Source organism: Opisthocomus hoazin, chromosome 4 (genome assembly GCF_030867145.1).
Source record: "Opisthocomus hoazin isolate bOpiHoa1 chromosome 4, bOpiHoa1.hap1, whole genome shotgun sequence".
Classification (NCBI taxonomy): domain Eukaryota; kingdom Metazoa; phylum Chordata; class Aves; order Opisthocomiformes; family Opisthocomidae; genus Opisthocomus; species Opisthocomus hoazin.
Genome location: NC_134417.1, coordinates 43,220,365 through 43,238,537, shown reverse-complemented (window position 1 = coordinate 43,238,537; position 18,173 = coordinate 43,220,365). Strand labels below are relative to the sequence as shown.

The 18,173-nt window shown below is 35.5% G+C and overlaps 2 protein-coding genes across 51 annotated transcripts in view; one reads left to right on the top strand and one right to left on the bottom strand.

Annotated features, from left to right (window-relative positions):
- FBXL2 (F-box and leucine rich repeat protein 2) overlaps positions 1 to 18,173 on the top strand; it is a 520,918-nt gene that overhangs the window by 151,687 nt on the left and 351,058 nt on the right. The gene's annotated exons all lie outside the window — the stretch shown is intronic.
- Positions 1 to 18,173, bottom strand: part of CLASP2 (cytoplasmic linker associated protein 2) — a 152,633-nt gene that overhangs the window by 34,126 nt on the left and 100,334 nt on the right. For 10 of the 50 annotated variants that reach the window (XM_075418737.1, XM_075418736.1, XM_075418739.1 and 7 more), the window contains 6 exons: positions 15,758 to 15,781; positions 13,149 to 13,166; positions 11,103 to 11,204; positions 5,822 to 5,992; positions 4,773 to 4,880; positions 633 to 695 (listed from right to left, as the gene is read on the bottom strand). In XM_075418737.1, the coding sequence (XP_075274852.1) occupies positions 633 to 695; positions 4,773 to 4,880; positions 5,822 to 5,992; positions 11,103 to 11,204; positions 13,149 to 13,166; positions 15,758 to 15,781 (486 nt within the window). Of the gene's footprint in view, positions 1 to 632; positions 696 to 4,772; positions 4,881 to 5,821; positions 5,993 to 7,910; positions 7,938 to 10,941; positions 10,969 to 11,102; positions 11,205 to 13,148; positions 13,167 to 15,757; positions 15,782 to 18,173 lie in introns of all 50 variants that reach the window. The other 40 variants (XM_075418732.1, XM_075418735.1, XM_075418715.1 and 37 more) reach the window with 16 other exon arrangements.

Here is an 18,173-nt window from a genome sequence, read left to right as displayed (position 1 = left end):
GTATTCAGTCAGAATGGCAACATGGGATATTAATACCACACTCACTTAAAAAAACCCAAGCAGAAGAAACGCATTTGCTTCACATTTCTAATAAATTACATAGCAGCTAAAATACTGGTTACTTTCATTCTGAAGTCATTAGTGGTGCAGTGAAAAGTAAGAAATTAAGTAAAAATACCAGTCGTATACATTCTATTCCAATATCACAGGGAAAAAAACCACAAAAATGAAGTGAAAGAACCTTTCTTTTTTTTTTTGTTTAATGTCTTCTTCATTTTGGGTTTTTGTTTTCATTTAAAGAGAAAGCAAATACAATAGGAAGGCTACTGAAAGTGCCAATTAGAAGACTACATGCATAAGGAATGCTACACAAATACTGAAAAATGGAAAACTAAAAGCTCTTCTGCAAGTAAAAACAAAATTATTGTTAAGAAAAAAAGGATTAACATTGGAGGGTGAGGGTGGAGACAAAATCTAGAAATATAAACACATCTACCTGGATTATTAAAACCACAAAACTCAAATTAATATAAATAAAGTATTTTACAACTGAACTATGAGAATAACCAAGTGGGTGGGGAAAAAAAAATCCAGGATGACTGCACAGATGACAAAGTGTACTCATCCTTCACCTGTAGCCCCATAAACATCAGGAGTGTAGAGGGCACCAGTGGATCTGGAGTGATGTCTGGAAGCTGCAATAACAGGATCATATAAACCCCCTATCTATTACCATGGAATCAAACTGTTGCTATAGTTGCTTAGATCAACAAGAGAGTATTTATCAAAAAGATTCAGCTCTAGCACAAGAAACTGAATATTACACAGAAGCAAAAAACATCAGAGAAGTTCTTTGATTATACAGAATATGATTATATAGAATTATTTAGGTTTAAGTACACTGGACACTTCATGCATAATTTTTTAAAATTTAAAAGATTAAGAGCAGATTAAAAGCAAGGATGTTTAAGTTTAAAGAAGAAAAAATGCATAGACACACTTGCGTGCGCGCACACACACACACACAGAGAATTCTCTGAAACATCTAAAAAGTTCCACGGATACAGGTCTTCCATTGTGGAGTTAACTCAATATGACACGCTCAAGTACCAAACGTTATCTACAAAAAGTGACTATTGCACGAACTTACTGTATTAGCAGGTGACAATTTGTATAAACTTGAGTTCTTGCCTATGTGCAGGTAAGTCATCCTCAGTTAAAACTCACCACTATGTAGATGAAAGTTAAAATCATTCAATTTTAATTAAAAGTTTATAATAATTTAATGCAATCAGTATTTCAGATGTGTACTGTTTTCTTTTAAATAAATGTGAAATTGATACATTTACGTCATTTACTGTAGCTAATTAAGATTCTTTAAGGTTAGGGAAAGTGGGAACCAAAGATCCTTAAGGACTTTTGAATAAAACTAGAGTACCTTCCTCCTTCTGGCACTTGGATAAAACTGGTCTTTTAGAGAGTCTAAGGAAGTTGACTCACTATTGCTAACACTTTCTGTCTTAAAGCAAGTAATTTTAAGTTCAATGTGTTTTTAAACCATTCATCTTCTTTCTTCAGTTCACTTAAGTTAGAGTTCTACAGCACTGGTTTTGAACAATTTTAACTTGAATTCAAATGTCCACCCACCATGCCATCAACCCGAGATATAACCTTTATAACAAATAAATGTAAATACAAATATTTTACATGGTTTAGATACATAAAATACTATAAATAGAAACCAGGAATCAAATGAATCATCCTTTACTCTGACTAGCACAATTTAAGAGTCTGATTTGAATCAAAGAACCCTGATACAGACCAAATGCCATTTGGGGAAGCACACCGTTTTTAAGCTGAGTGAATGCCAAAACGATCCAAAGTCCTGTAAAGGTCCCGGAAACAACATTGTGTTTTCTCCACATAAAGTCCTCTACTCCTTGCACAGCAATGTGTTTTATTTCAAACTAAATCTGCATGAAGTTGTTCAGCTAGGGACTTTTCTTTTGCAGCTAATGCTTTGTGGAATACTTGATTCTTTGGAAAGTCTGTCTCAGCATAAAAAGGAGACAGGACAGGGGATGTCAAAACATAGGCATCAAGGCTGATAGAGCTTTAAATACAAGCAGTAACAGGATAAACCTTTCTATTGCTTTCCATCAACAAGCCCTGAATTCAAGACAATCCTGCCCTCATATACATTTGAGATCTGCCCAACAAGTTTTTAGGACAGTGAAAGGAAGCACTATATTGGATCAAACATACCTCATTCCATACTTTCAGGAATATTCTTTGTACCCCTCGAACTGCAGAAATTGTTCAAGTATTTACTTCTGTTGTTTCATTTTTTAAAAGATGAGTAAAAATAAGATTTTTAAATGGACTCAACATAATTTCTTAAGTAAAATATGGAAATTATACTAGTCTAATACTTCACTATATGTAACAAAAATAGGCACTTCTATATAAATTACAAACCACTTGCTTCTCAGAGTGGCTCTTATCTCCCAGTTTATAATCTTATACTGAGATGTGAGATCACACAAACACTTCATACCAGTGTATACAGAGAAGCAATCATGCAGCTTTTGGGTCATTTTATGCCCCCAAAGGGCTTAGCACTTGGTAGCAAAAATTTCTGTGCTGAGAACCAGATGCAACAACACAAATTACATTCCCCCCTTCAGCCCCATGTAAAACTGTCTCTAGCTACAAACACAAAGCTGAATGTGCCTTATTTCATCTTCTATTTGTACTACTGAAAAATGTTAAATTTAGTATTTTTGATAGAAGTTAACACCATTCCATAAGACCAAACTGGTCCAACCAAAAAACTGCATGACATTAGAGATGATTCAAACATGACGCCATACTAGAAGGAATCCTAGGAATCCTAATTTATTCCACATATTGCTGTCTTTTTTTTTTTTTAAATAAAACACTGGATTCTTATATAATGCTATTTTGCATTCTCTGCACTACCAGACAATGCAATCTATTGTATTTGTATAGGTACTTGTTTTGACATCTGAATACAAAAATTAAACTCCATCAATGAAAAATAAAACCTTAAGTAGCATCCATCCCAATGACCCATCTTATGGTATTAGTTCAATACAAATTTCTTCAGATAACAAGCATTTCACCAAATATAAAATGTAAATCAGATCTCGCATGCATGCAACTGAAGTCAAGCTGGAAGGTAACAAAGGGAGCGCAAAAAGATCTGGAAAATACCCTCGTTTTTAAAAGCAAAGATGATGTGTGTACTACAACACAGTCTGCCAGCTGTGTTTCAGTAGAACACACAGTTTACTAATGGATCCTGCATAACGTCTACTTTTAATGTAATTTTCCATTTAAATAGCATCTAGGCAAATTAGCTTTAGTTCTCGAAACAGCTTTCATTCAATTAATCTGTACTTTCCCAATAAAACCATGGCTGACGGGAAACATACTGCCTACAGCTGAGTGCCTCAATTTGAGATAGAAACCAGAGATTTACTATTTTCAGACTAAGTTTAACAGCTAGTATTACAAAGTCCTTAACTGTAAGCTACACTTGAACAAATAAAGAGGGATATATATTGAAGACTAACTCTGCCAAAAATAACACCAAAAAGATGAGTTTCAGGTACAACCTCACAGAGTTTTGTATTACCAAACAATCAAAAAAACCACCCCAATATATAAAAAGACTTTTTATCAAAATTTACCACCAACTTCATAGTAACCTTGATATAGACACATGGAGATGAGAAGCTTCCCTAATCCTTAACCAACAACATGTTAAAGAAACTACAAGCTAATGTTTCTACGCCTTACTGACATTTCAGAAACAGGCAACAGCTTGACAATCTTGCAAAATCTTTTAAGTGCCAGGCCAGTAAGCTGAAATATTAAGTGAAAACAAAACTTTGGCTTATAGCAGCTCTAGAAATGAGGACTGAACACAGCTTTGCATGTCTGAATGTTAGAAGTTTTCAATTCCTCTTCCTCCCTACGTAACAACTAGCTAGTACTTCAATTATTTATCATTTGTTCCACACAGATGAAAAGTAAGCTTCTGAACTGTACTTTGTTCATCTACTTGTATAAGGACTTCGCTACTCGCCCTGTTCATTTTTAGAAAACGGAAAGTAGCCTCAGAATCCAGTTCTGCTTCAGCAGATTGGTCCCTTATCTGCACCATCATATTTACTTGCTCTAATAGCAAAAAGTTAAAGTTTTTCTTGGTTTTTTTCCACATAATACAGTGATGACAATATAGCTAAGGAGACAAAATAAAGCATATTTTCTTCTTCTACACCAAAATTGGAGCAATTTTGAGTAACAACAGAGTCTAGCTGTTGATGTAGGGAAAGACAGATGATGATAGCGACACTACGTTCTTTGCTCTAGCTGGTCAGTGAGAAATGGATTATCTAACTGCACCCAGACAATGAGCACTGTAATAAAAAGAGAAACACGTAATTTCAGAAAACTTTCCAAAAGCAGAACCACCCTTTCAAAAGTCTCTAGGCGCTGCATATCACACACCTTTCCAGACTTGGTATTTAAGATCAGACTAACACTAGGCAAAGTGTTTACTTTTCAGTGTGCAAACCATTCACACGTTGGTCAGTTCTCCATTGAAGTAAGTGGTGAGCGAGCCAAAGGAAGGGAAAATAACGGTGGCGGCTAGAAGCTAAATGAGGGAGGCACGGATTCGTTAGGCGCAAATAATGAAGGGCAAAGACAGCCATGCACAACAAGGGGCTCTGAGTACTTACCAAGGGGTGGAAAAGAGCGGACAGGGCTTGTGTCCCTGCTACTTTCACGGCTGGCCTCCCGACTGCACCCCTGACTCACACTAGGCCGAGGAATGCGGCTGCCTCGTGCTAGTATGATTCAGGGTACAGACAAACAGCAGCACAGAAGGGAGAAGACATAAGAAAAGTTGCAGTTTTAATGCAATTCTATTCTGCAGTAAGATGAAAGATGTATTTCTAAGAAAAGACACTGATGATTATGTCGTATTATAAGTCATAACTGTTTCCACACACTTTCTTGATTGTGCTGGATTACACTAAGTGCAGCCAGTTCAGTGAAATTATTTCTTCGCACAGCTAACAAGAGATGCACAATTCTTTACAGAATGTTTGAAAAAACCTCTTGAAAAGGACCGAGAGGAAACAAGCAACAAAAAATATGAAGAGTGTTGATTCAGAATTTGTGCTCAAGATCAACTTAAAGTAATGCAAATGAAAAAAACCCACAGCTTTCTAAAGAAGAAAAATGTAAAGTTAATGTAGCTAAGGTAACAATCAAAATACAAAACAAAGAACAGCAACAATGCCACTAAAATCAACTGATTTTTCAATAATCTTGTTTGTAATAAAGTGTAATCAGGTTATACCATAAGGTTTAGGAAACATGACATTAATTTTTGTGTCACAGAGTACACACATGCACGCACACATACGCAGAAGACAGACAAAAGTAATGAAGAAAATATTTTCAAAATAGTATCACAATTTCGTTCAACGGATATGTATATTTTGGCGGTGGGGATAAGAAGCGAAGTGAAAGACAAAGACGACAGGGAGGTGAGGAAAAGAAAAACTACTGCATTCTGACAGAAAAAAATTAAAGTTTCGGCTTAAATTTAAAACTATCTTGTGTATAGAAGACAATCTTCAGAAAACAGGCATGTTTTAGATATTTATCAATACACATTCTAATTTTATCATCTACCTATAACTAATTGCAAGCTGTAGATATCCAGCACTTATAGTAAGAAGGGCTACAAAGAAACCAAGAGTTACGGAGTGATGCTTACCTACTGACAATCTAGAAGGACTAGCTTCTCTACTGCACCCCTGACTTCGTGGGATTTTGCTTCGTTTTTGTGCAGTTGCAGGATTCACTAACACTCTCTGAACTCCTGTGTTCATAGTGGAAAGTGTGGTGGTTGTCAAAACTCTTCCAGGAGACCCAGATCTACTGCCAGCTGAAGATAAAATGAATAAATATAAGTAACAGCACATAAAATAAACATCCATGGTTAAAAAAAAAATATAGATGCTTTAAGTTAGTAGGAAAGTGGCAGTAGATTGAAATGGTCTGGAAAAACATACAAGGTAAAAATGTGAAATAGAAAACCCTGGTCCAACATACAAGGCAGATAAAATTATTCTACATACAAAGCAGATAAAACTGTCATTGTAAGGAAGCACTTGACATGGTATTTAGCACAAGATATGCTCAAGAAACCATAAATAATAGTGTTCATCAACAGTTCCAACCTCCCCAACACAAACATTGCTGTATTCATTTTTTAAGCTACATGGTCTCACGGATCACTTTTTCTACTAAAAAAACAAAAAAAACCACTGCTAAAAAGCTAAAGGGAGCAACTTTAAACTAGTGATATCATAATTATCCCAGTTCTTCCAATGCAACCAATGGTATAATAAAGTAACATAATTTTCCTAATTTAAAGTCTTCTCCCTTGCTTTTAACAGCTTGGTGTCTTCAAGCACTGCTCTCTGAGAAGTTAAATAAAATGTCACTGAAGACAATTTAAATACTCATGTTCATTTCTGTGGAGGTTACCCCACAAATTCAAAGAAAATCTTCAATTAGTTTTAAACAAACTAGAAAACTGATCAAGACTTATTTAAGCGTCTTGCATTTTTATTAATCAAAACTGTACATTACCAAGTACTATAACTGTTCTTTTCAACATATAGTACTCTATACCGGAAATTGGTCATCAAACCCTAATTTTGATATTTCAGGTACAGAAAATTTATGTTTTAAGCCGTAACAAAGAACCCATTCTTCTCTAATTGTACCCAATTTATACCACCCATTGATATATTGTTCCCTGCTGCAGAATTCACGTCTGATCAAATAAAAAGCAAACCATAATTTTGACCAAAGGTCAACTGCATACAGACAGAAACCTTTCATTCATTTCTTAAAAACAATCAGGTAACTGTAAGACCACAGCTATGCTATCATATCTATAGACTTAACATGCAACATCTCGCGTGACTTTTATGGGTTACTTCTTATGAGGCACATTTCAAAAAGATAAAAGTGGATTACAGCTTGACTATATGGGAAAATAAACAAAACCCCCAAAAAAACAAAACATATGCTGGGTGGAAAGGAGCAAACTAAAACAGTGTACCATGCATATACTTTCAGATTCATTGTTTGAATTCAAACTTGAAATGATTATTTAGCAAAATCCCTTTACCAAACCATGGACCTATTCAGCAGAAATGATAAATAAAATACTACACAGCCTGGAAAAAACAAGCATTTCTATAGGAAACAAAAGAACAGGCAAATCTACAAAATTGGTGTGGTCTGCAAAAGTTAAGGGTTTGGCAGCTTCTTCATATCAGGGCATTTCAACTTAGACCTGATATTACTATGCCTTCTTCCTAGCCTCCAATATTTTTTATCTCTTTAAAACAATGAAAATATTGTGTAAGTTCTCACTGTGCCGGAAAATTTTAGAAGATTTTCTTCAATAGGTCAGAAATCTGAAAAACTTACTCTTCTCAGAACATACAGAAGAAACACAACCTCTCATTCTAATACTTTATTTATCCTTCTATTGTCTGACCTGCAAAGTGTGCCACTACAGCGTAAATAAACCAAATTATGCTAATAGTACTACCACCACTAGTGGATCTAAGAAAACTGAATGATGAAAGAAGGATTACTAAAGCAGTGACAGTGAGGAAAACCTCCTATCTTTACTGCCTTCTAAATAAGGATTATATCCAATTAGCTAAGTGCAGCATACAGAAAAAAGTGACCTGGAATTTCCGCTGAATAGGGTCCTTACATGAGGTATGTCAAACAGGTGATCAAACAATGACGTATACACAAATTCTGTAGACTCTTACCACCAATGGGGTTAGCAGACTGTGATCCTGAACAAGTGTAAAGGCAGGATTAGGGTAGGGGTTTATAATCCATGAAGAGGGAGGGAGCAGAGCAGATTAAAAAATGGATGGCAAATGGAAATAAGAAAGCTTTAGTCATTTTACACAGGAAAAATGCCACAAGGGGGTTATGCTAAAGCAGTGCTTTTAAGTAGCTTCCACAGTCGAAGAATTAAACTCAGATGCTATGTACAAAGCAGATGAAGCAAAGCTGCACAAGCAAATTACAATTCTTCAGCTTTCTAATCAACAACTGGACAATACTGAAGAATTAAATTTCAATTAAACATGAAACTGTAGCCGTCATATTACTTTAAAAGAATATTACGTTGCCAAAAAGGTTCAAGAAGTTCAACAGCTGAACAAAAGTTACACACAAGGCCAAAACTTTTTTTTTTTTTTTTTGAGACAGACAGTAAAGAAACTGAGCTGCAGGTGCGGTGGATGACAAAAAAAAAACCAAACTCACAATGGCACAACTGAAAAGACTTGCATAGAATTTCAGGTTTTCCTATTTAAAATTAATCTGAAGTATAAAATTAAGGATTTATTTCCATTAAGAAATTTAAGTCTTTTTCTCTGAATGAAGGTTGTAATGTAATTTTAGCACACCTTGCTGAATTACCTGACAACCAAACAGGAAAGGAGAGGAAAAAAATGGAACAATTTTTTTCCCATAGCTAAATAAGATAATGAGCTATAGATTGTATATGCTTTTTTTTATGTTACAAGTTAAAAATAGAAGAGGAAGAGCAAGGAGCTTCTAAAACCTCCAAAAAGTATCTTTTGTAAAATCATTCACATTTGCAAGTCTTTCATAAAGTGATCTTTGAACAAAAGTGCTAAATAGCTGTAACCCTAAATTTACAAAGGCATCTCTTTTACAGGGATTTTAAAAAAATAAAAGCTTAGATCTAATATGAAGTTATTTTCCCCACTGTAAGATGGGGAACTAAACCAATCCCCTGCATGGAAACATTAAGCTTCTCACTCCCCACCATGCTGTGCAAATTTTCAGTCACTTAAAGAAGCATCACCCAAATAGCTGGCATACAGTGCCTGACAATTCTCCTATGCCTGTCCATTTGTATTTGCCCTGTTTATCTTCCTTAAAACATCTCAGAATTCTTGTTCTCCCCCACTGATAGGTTACAATGAGCTATCCGAAGCCATCAATTCTGAACAGAAGCAATAATAAAAGGCCATCAAGATCTATTCATGCATTTAATTTTCACACATCATCACACATAGACAAATCTAGTTATTTCAGTATCAATTCAACTTATCTCTTTAGACATTAATACCGTGCAAAAATGAATTCTCTTGGAAAAAAAAATGTCATTATTAGTAAAAAAACTGGAAAAGCTTCTGTTTGTTTCCCTGAATATAAAGTTAGTTTAATTAATATTATATGACAATGATAATCACAAGTCTTATATTGTTACCTAAATTTAACCCCTCCCCCAAACAATTTATCAAACACCTTAACTTTTTAAAAATTTACCAAGTCTATTCAAAGCACGAAGGTATTTTCCAGAACTTTCCTAATATTTATGAAAATAGTTACAGGTACTCCTTACAGTGTTTCATAAGGGGAAAAAGTTATTTGACATGCCTTATTTCCCCTCCTCCTTAAATTATTAATCCAAATATTCTTTGCTTATGATATAGTATAGTCATCTTAACGCTGAAAACATAAGTTTTGCACAACCGTTGCCACAGCCAATAGCTGGATTTTATTTTTAAACTCTCATCCCACAAACACTTGTGGGATTAGAGCACTGTCAAAGCAAAAAATTACTTAAGGGAACTTCTTTTATTGGATTTTAGTATTTTATATTTATCTGTCCTGAATTTTTGGAAGTTTTGTTTCGCAAAACCTGCAAGCATTGGATCAGGTTGTATCCAACTATTTGCCAGAAAATGTAGTAATGCAAAAGTGGGTACTCACAGGAAGTACTCCCTCCCAACTCTTTTACCTGCTTTTTTAACCTCTAAAGTAATTCTATTTATAACAAATACAGTCATTTCTATGAAGTAAATGTTTCTGCCATTAAACTCAGAATTAAGGGTTTTTATTCAAAAAAAGTGGATATGGTTACTGATAGCAAAAGAATTGTACTGGAAAACTCAAAACCTGTATAATTTACTGGGTTTATAATGTTAGACCTGACAAACTATAGGACTGGTTAGTTTATTTTAATTTTATTGTTAACTTGTCTTCCTTTCATTATTTTCATTGCATTTCACTTAGGCTAAAATGAGAATCTGAAAACATTACAGAGTTTAGTCATGAGATGTCAGTTGGAGACATTCAGATGTGTGAACAAATTGCTGTAGGTCAGCCAGCACCAAAAAGTGTGAGGCAATCAGGTCTTTTTAATTAATGACAAAGTGCTCAGGTAGATTGGAAATTTTGCATTTGCTTTGGTTTCTAAATACACATAGAAAAATAGTGTGGATTAGCTGACATACAGTAAATTGCTTGTTTTAACCCTCTGATTCAATGTAAGCTAAGTAACTGACTATAAACTTAGGGTTTAGTATTTTTACTTCGAAGAAGAGTAAGTAAAGCTAACAGATGTAATTAAAAAAACTAAAACAAAAAAAGGAATATATATCCAAGAGCTAGAACAGTGCCTAGCTTCAAATGAAAACAGGTATTTCTGTCTGAAAAATGAAAAACGGGGTTTTTGCAGGTAACAGCAAAGACACTATTCAGCTTGCCCATTCCTCTGTATCCATCCACATGTCATGTGTAACTGACACAGTAATCTACTGGTGTTTTGTGTTAGGGGACGTCAGAAAGGGGGGGAAAAGAATGTTGAGAAGTTGTAATTTAAGACAGAATTTAAGGGTAGATTTCATTTCCTGTTAGATTATCTAATTTAACTGGCAAACTAAGACCTAGCCTAGTATTTTGCCCAGAGAAAAACAACATGAATTAGAAAAGCATGCAAATACCACTGACCCAAAACACTGAAAAAAATACCTTCATTTTTGTCTGGCGATGATGAACCTAAGGCACAGAACAACAACTCAGTATGTAGCTTTTTTTTAGAATTAACTTTGACTGTAGCCATTGGTCAATGAATATATGCTTAAGCATTTGGCCTCTTTATCAGGTATAACTAACAAACAAAAAATACATACGCTGAGACTGTGACACCACTTTAGTTCTACTCCGTCCTCTGGAATCCGTTTTAGAATTCCCAATACCAACAGAAGGCGTTGAAAGCTTTGTTCGTACACGACCTATAAAAGAAAAATGGCATTAAAACAGTTTTTCACAGTAATATAGAAAGCAAAACATTAGTAGCATTTACTAATGTTTTCTTAAGTTTCTGTAGATAAGGAAGCATAACTGGTGAAAATCTGCTTGGGATAATTAGTAGAAATTTGAGCACCTTGAGGACTTAATAGTTCAGAAATCAAAATAATTCTCCTCTGGTGCTACATGTTTCAGTAAACAATTTACACATTATCACTTAAACATCCTGAAATAGCTAGCTAATTCTTGCTTCCTACGTAAATAGGTTGCTTATATTAAAAAAAGGGAAGCTTATTAAATATAATAGGCAATGTGTACGCTAGAGTTGCTGTATCAGGTACAGTCTTCTCATCTTTACTTGTGGATGTAATTCTACTTTTGCTGTCATAAAACTACAAAAATTACGTTCTCTAATTTTTGAATAGGGTTCTGAGGTTTCTTGCTAACTTCACTCATCTTTTTAGAGATCTAAATACTACCTTTCCTATTACTGAAGATTCTACTGTTTTCCTGGACACAGTCATATAGACTGCTACAGGATTTCCCAAGCTTTTTACAACATTTTGCAAACACTGAGTACACTTAAGTACTCCTCAGTGACAATATAATACAAGTAAATACTGCTTTCCTCAGACAGGAAAGATGAGGAGGAGACAGATTAAACTGAGTATCTACAACTGAAGCAATAGATTCACTTCTCTCTAGAATGCCAAACCATCTTGGTTTTAGGTTAAACCTTTCTGCTTTATTAGCCATGTTCCTCATAACATCCCGAGTATACAATGAAATTACAAAAGAAAGGAAGACTCCAGTTGGATGAATTATAGGTAACTGAAAGATTATTCTTAAAATAAAATAGTAGAGTTGTATACCACATTTCCTAAGCCAATCTCTCAAACAACAGAAAAAAAGAAACAAAAACCAAAACCACGCCAACCATAATTCTTGTAAGCTGCAAGAACAAAACCCAAAAAGCTTGCAGAGGGTGGACCTAGCTCAATAAATAATACATTTTTAAAACCAGCATTTTTAAAATATTTTCTAGACATGTAGAGTCAGTATTTGACCCAGAATAATCAGGTACACAGACTGTAATTTAGTTTTAGCCTCTTTAGGCTTTCCACAGCAGAATTTGGAGACCAAGTTAATATTATTCATCCAAGTAGAGGGAATAGCCATAGATGAGAGTCTATAAGAAGAGAATCAGGATAAAGGAGGTTATTCACTTAACTATTAGAAAATAATATGCTAGCAAGAACGGTTAGATTAACTACTCCAAACTCTACTAGTTATCCCCGTGCAATGGCAATGTTTTCCCACTGAGTGCTGCAAAACTGCAAGGCATGTAACAGCATTCAGAAATTGGCCCAAGAACCTAGGAATACAGAGTGCCACTACTTTGATACTACGTGAAATTCTCACTTTGAACCCGCTTCAAATTTATCAAAGTAAAAAAACAGTTTGCATTTGTGAGGCAAATGAACTGTTAACTTACTTGGAGTCTCTACATCCATTCACTAATGACAGGTTTAAATGTTAATAGCGTGTTGAAAATGAATTCTCAAGTCTCAAAAACATGACTAATAGTAGCACCTGCTTCCCAGAGCATGAACACATTTGATGAAATATTCTGTGACAAGATCCGCTTTAAAACACAAATGCAAAATTATAAAGCTCCTGTATTTTCACACAAAAAATGTTAAGCCATGACATTTCTACTGCAGATGAGTACTTGAGAACAAAAAAAAAAAAGGCAAAAGAATTTTAGAAATACTACATGACAACCATGTATTAGATGCATAAGCTATCTGGAGTTATGAACCTCCACAAAGCCCCCGAAAGACCATAATCTACTTTTAAAGCATAATTTCTATCAATGAAAATATGAAACTGAAAATATTAGCTATTCTAACAAAATATTTTCTTACCATCTTCAGAAGCTGTTCCTAAACAGAAAAAATAATAAAATACATGATATTCCAAACAATATTGTCTCTCCAATTCCTGTTTGAGATTAATCTTCTGAATCTTGACAAATTTTTCAAGAGGTCTAAAGCTTTTGTGTTGCAACTCCATTACTGAACTGAAGCAAAATTATCAAGAAACATCCACACTAAACTGTTAGTGATTTACAAGAACATAATACATAGCACTGCCTTCCAAACTTGTTAGAAAACAATTCCCCAAAAAAATCAGTAGAAAAAAAATAAATCTGATAAGTCAACAAAATGACACGTACAGATCAAAACAGACATTAAAAATACTTTAGTGCAAGCTCTTCTGAAAATATAAAACAAACTATTTTAAATTGTATCTCAGAGAAAAACACAAGGACAGTGTTTCCCACACTGGACGGTGATAATTTAATAGGAACTGCCAGTAAGGAGGATTTCTCTGACTGAAGTCCATGACTACTCTCAAGATCTACACACACAAGCTCAAGTTTTGTTTAGAGAAGTAGAAGTAACATGAGCTTGCTGAAACCAGATCACACTTTAACAAATGTTTAACAAATTCAGTGTTAATTTCAGTGCTTCTTCACAAATATCAGTTAAATAATATGTATGTAGGAGTGCCTCAGAGTTTTCAACATCGAATGTGCCAGCCTGTATAAAAAAAACCCCAAATCCTAAACTACCCTCCCAAATCCACCATTCTTCCAGAGACGGATCTTGGAAGGCAGGCTCTGTGCAACACCTAAGCCAGGCGAACAGCTAGCTGCTCCTAAAAGCGGTGGCTCTGCTTTCCTCTCCTCTCCACCCTTGTGCTACCACCTGGTTTGGCTGGCTGAAGGCTCACTGTCAACTCCAAAAGCTAAATAACAGAATACTATTCACTTCTGGTTTATGAAACCAGTTTTCTGGAGTTTGTTCACTTGCAGTGATTGATAGTGGAGTATTAAAAGGCACTGGTGAAAGAAGTGGTAAAAACATGTGGCCAAGATTAGTGGGAAAAGACAAAATAATTAGTTCCTCCTGGTGGGAGCTAGATCAGAGCAGCTATATAGTGCAACCATAGCTGGACCGCTGTGTTTACTCTGTCTCGCACATCATCCCTACAGATATCCTCCTGAAAAAAACCTATTATTCTGATCAATTGTGTAGCACTTCCCCTACTACTTTTAAAACAGATGTGTGGGACACCATTAGTTGCAACTACTGGTCTGAACGAAAGGAAACGCTTGTACATATGGCCCTAAGAACCTTTATTGCTGGTGACAATGTCCAAAAGCTCAAGATTAATTAGCACAGGTAGTTATAAGTCCTATTATATGCTACACAACGAAATCTGATGAGGAAAAGAGACAGACACTACTATCCTGTATGAATCCCATTCATTTTAATAAAGTAGGCTTGCCATCTGTAATACTCAAAAATGGCTCAAATTCCTTCAAAAGGTATCTCTCATGAAACTGATTATCTTTGCCCTAAAATGATTCAGGATTCTGGATTTTAGAGATCTGCCTTACTGCTTTCCTTTCTATGAAAAGCATCACCTGCTTTGCTTCCAGTAACCTACTCATTCTTTGAAATATGTACTGTTAATAAGCACATGACAAGAATTATTAAGTAGCAAACATAAGTGACTTAAGTGTTCCTCAGCAATAAATTAGAACTAGAATTATCAAGCATCAAGCTAGGACTCTGTCATGTTACTACACAGGAAGCATTACCCACACACACCTGACAAACAACTACTACATGAAGCCCAATTCTCAACTGCTTTGCAGTTAGGATAAAAATGTATGACAACTCCCTCCATTCACTGATTAACACAATGAATTAAGAAAAAGTAAGTACTAAAACTTGGCTGAAATACTTGGTAAGCCATTTTAACAGGTAGATCTTCTTAACTATTCTTTAATAGAATCACATTACAGGCATTTAAAATTATGTAGCTAGACTAGATTTTTGACATAGTACTTCTGAAAGAGAAGATATTAGTTTGATTTTTTTTAAAAAAAAATCCTTATGGGGTTTTTAAAAAAAATCCTTAATTATGTGTTGAAGTATATTCTGCTATCCCACTGATATTCTGCTATCCCACTGATAGTTGTTTGTCAGGTGTGTGTGGGTAATGCTTCCTGCGTAGTAAACTGACAGAGTCCTAGCTTGATGCTTGATAATTCTAGTTCTAATTTATTGCTGAGGAAACTGAAGTCACTTATGTTTTGACTTCTGCCAAGAAGTCAAAAAAATTTAACTTTACAGATAAAGCTATGAAAAACAATGGAACTAGAGGTAATTTAAAACCCCATGCATTAATTACAGAATTGCTCTGTAATTAATAGACCTTTTTAAAAAAAAATATGAGCAACATCCAATTTTTGATAAGTTTGTTGCTGATACAGACCAAACAAACATTGACAATACAGCAATAACACAACAGATTTTCAGACATCAAGATTACACTGGAATTCATTAAAACAGTGTAGTATTATGTTAATGAACAAATATATCAAACATCAATACTTTTATACAAAGACACTTTATTAAATATTTAATAGAATTAGAGGACAGACTAAACAATTTCTTACCATCCATCTTGTCAGAAGTGTCCTCTTTGTTGAAAAAGCAGGCAAAGAAACATGGAAAACTTAGTGTGTTAGAATAAAGGTGTTCACAGCAGTCATAAAACATTAATTAAGGAAAATACATTAATATTAAATACAGCAGACATGTTTGTCTAATTCATGCATGTATAAACTACCTTCAGTATAGCTAGTTTCTCTCAGTCCAAGGTACAAAATTACAGAACAGGGTACAAGCACCCTGCACAGAGATGTCGAATCGCTCTGTATTACCCAGATTCGAGCAAACCCTTACAGTAAAATATCTATAAACTGTTTCATGCTTGGTGTCAACAGTTACTGAAGCATCAGTACATATTTATACCATTACTGAACCACAATACTTTTATTTCTTATGAAATTTGCTATGGAGCATGAAGCCCCACCTGGATTAATGGACAGGAGGGAAGAAGACATCACAATAAAGACAGAGGACAAACGAAGAAAATTCCACCCTAGCTTAAAAGCATGAAAGATTTACCAATTCAGCTGGAACGTAGTGCGTACATATTCTGACAGTAACACTCAAAATTAAAATATTTAGCATGGGACATATAATTACAGCTCCAGCCTCCTCAAAAAGGACATTAATATTTAAGGATGTGAAAGACAGTCAACATTTAGCATAATTAGAGAATGTCCTCCTGCTTCTAGAACACTCTTTTAAAAGAATCATAAATAAGCAAGCAAGAGTTCTTTTCTTGAAAATAAAAAGGGAAGAATCAGGAGACGCTTATAGATTACTATGCTCATGAACTTGTGATCCTCTGAGGCTCTAAATTTGACAACTGTTTAAGCAAAAGGTGGATGTCTCAAGTAAGGAACTGTGGAATTATTAGTAAAATTAAGGTTTTACATCTGAAAATTAAGGTTTACATGAAAAACGTAGCAGTGTTCACCCACTGAGGAAAAGCATGAAATCAAAAGGAGCTCTGTGGATGGGACACAGCTGCAGCAGGCATGCGAGGAATCCACTCACACAACTCCCTGCAATGTACCATAGAGGACGTAATGGAGTGGAGACTCCGTGGCCATGCTCCGTGATGATAAAGCGGGAAGAAATGGTCCTCTAGAACTGATAAGCAGCTCATCTGGCCCCCCGAGCCAACAGGTTTTCGAAACCTTGCCAAAGTGCTACCCTCTCGTGAACTTTGCTCGTTTTAATATCATTTTAATACCAAAACACATCTCCATCCTGAAGGCTACCCGCCTCCGAGGTGCGACCACCCCTCTTCGAGTCTGCACTCTCGATTTTTCGTAAACTATACCTTTAAACGTGAAGCGAGAGAATTTTACACCAATCATGATAAAAGGTATGTATGACTATGGTCACTCAAACTCCACCTTAAAGGTAGAAAGGATATAAAAATAGCCAGGGAAATGGGGGATTTTCGGAGAAGAAGATAACGCCGTGGACTTTCAGAGAAGAAGAAGATAACCCCATGAGCAAGTCAAGGGAACTCCACCTCAGACTGCCTCCGACAACCGGGGTTGGCCAACAGGCTGAGCCTTGCTTCTCACCGCCTTGGGATGCTTTGGGTGAGACATAAACTAAGCGCTTTTCTCGGGAATAGTTACTATAGCCAGGCTATGTTATTTATAACCTTTTCACGCGTTTTATATCTGCACATGCTTTCTTGCAGACAGTCACTATCACCGGCAATTCAAAAAACCTCTATACCAGTTGCACCAATCAAACTGCACTGTTTCAGTAGCCAGTTGTCACAGTTTCTCACTGAACGTGACCAAACGCGGCCGTGCCAGTTCATGAGCACGACTGGACTGAAGGTGCAGGCTGCTATGAGTGTATCCAGAATCGCGGTAGTTTAATATACATATTAAACGTGACTGGACTGGTAGTGGCAAATTGGACATCACTCAGAATTTAAACCTAGCCACACCTAGCCTCTCACTTCGGTGAAGAGTGTTAGAAAGCAAGGGAGGTTATTTTCTGCCAAATTAACGCTACAGGAACAAAACAAACTCCAGCTCCAGAAGGCAATGTTATTTATTTTGGTATTGACTGCAACACCTGAGAAGATGGGGAAAGCATTATCGAAATACAGTAACATGTTCTAGGCATTTTAGTACCATGGTCAGCATTACCTTGACAATTCTGCCATTTTAAGTTGCCATATTTGGGTTTAGTACAAACAACCCCCTTGAAATGAACAGAGGAGAGAAGTTCACAAATTCACCCATTTTCTGAAACATTCCACTTGCTCGGATTCACACTTCACTCATTTTAAGGTTACCTTTTGAAAACTAAGAGCAAACAGTATTTTGTTTGATTCCATGGATAATCCATAGCTAAACGCACAACAGTTACACTCTCTACATAGGTAAGAGGGGACAGGTGTGTGTCATTTAAATTACCATTAAA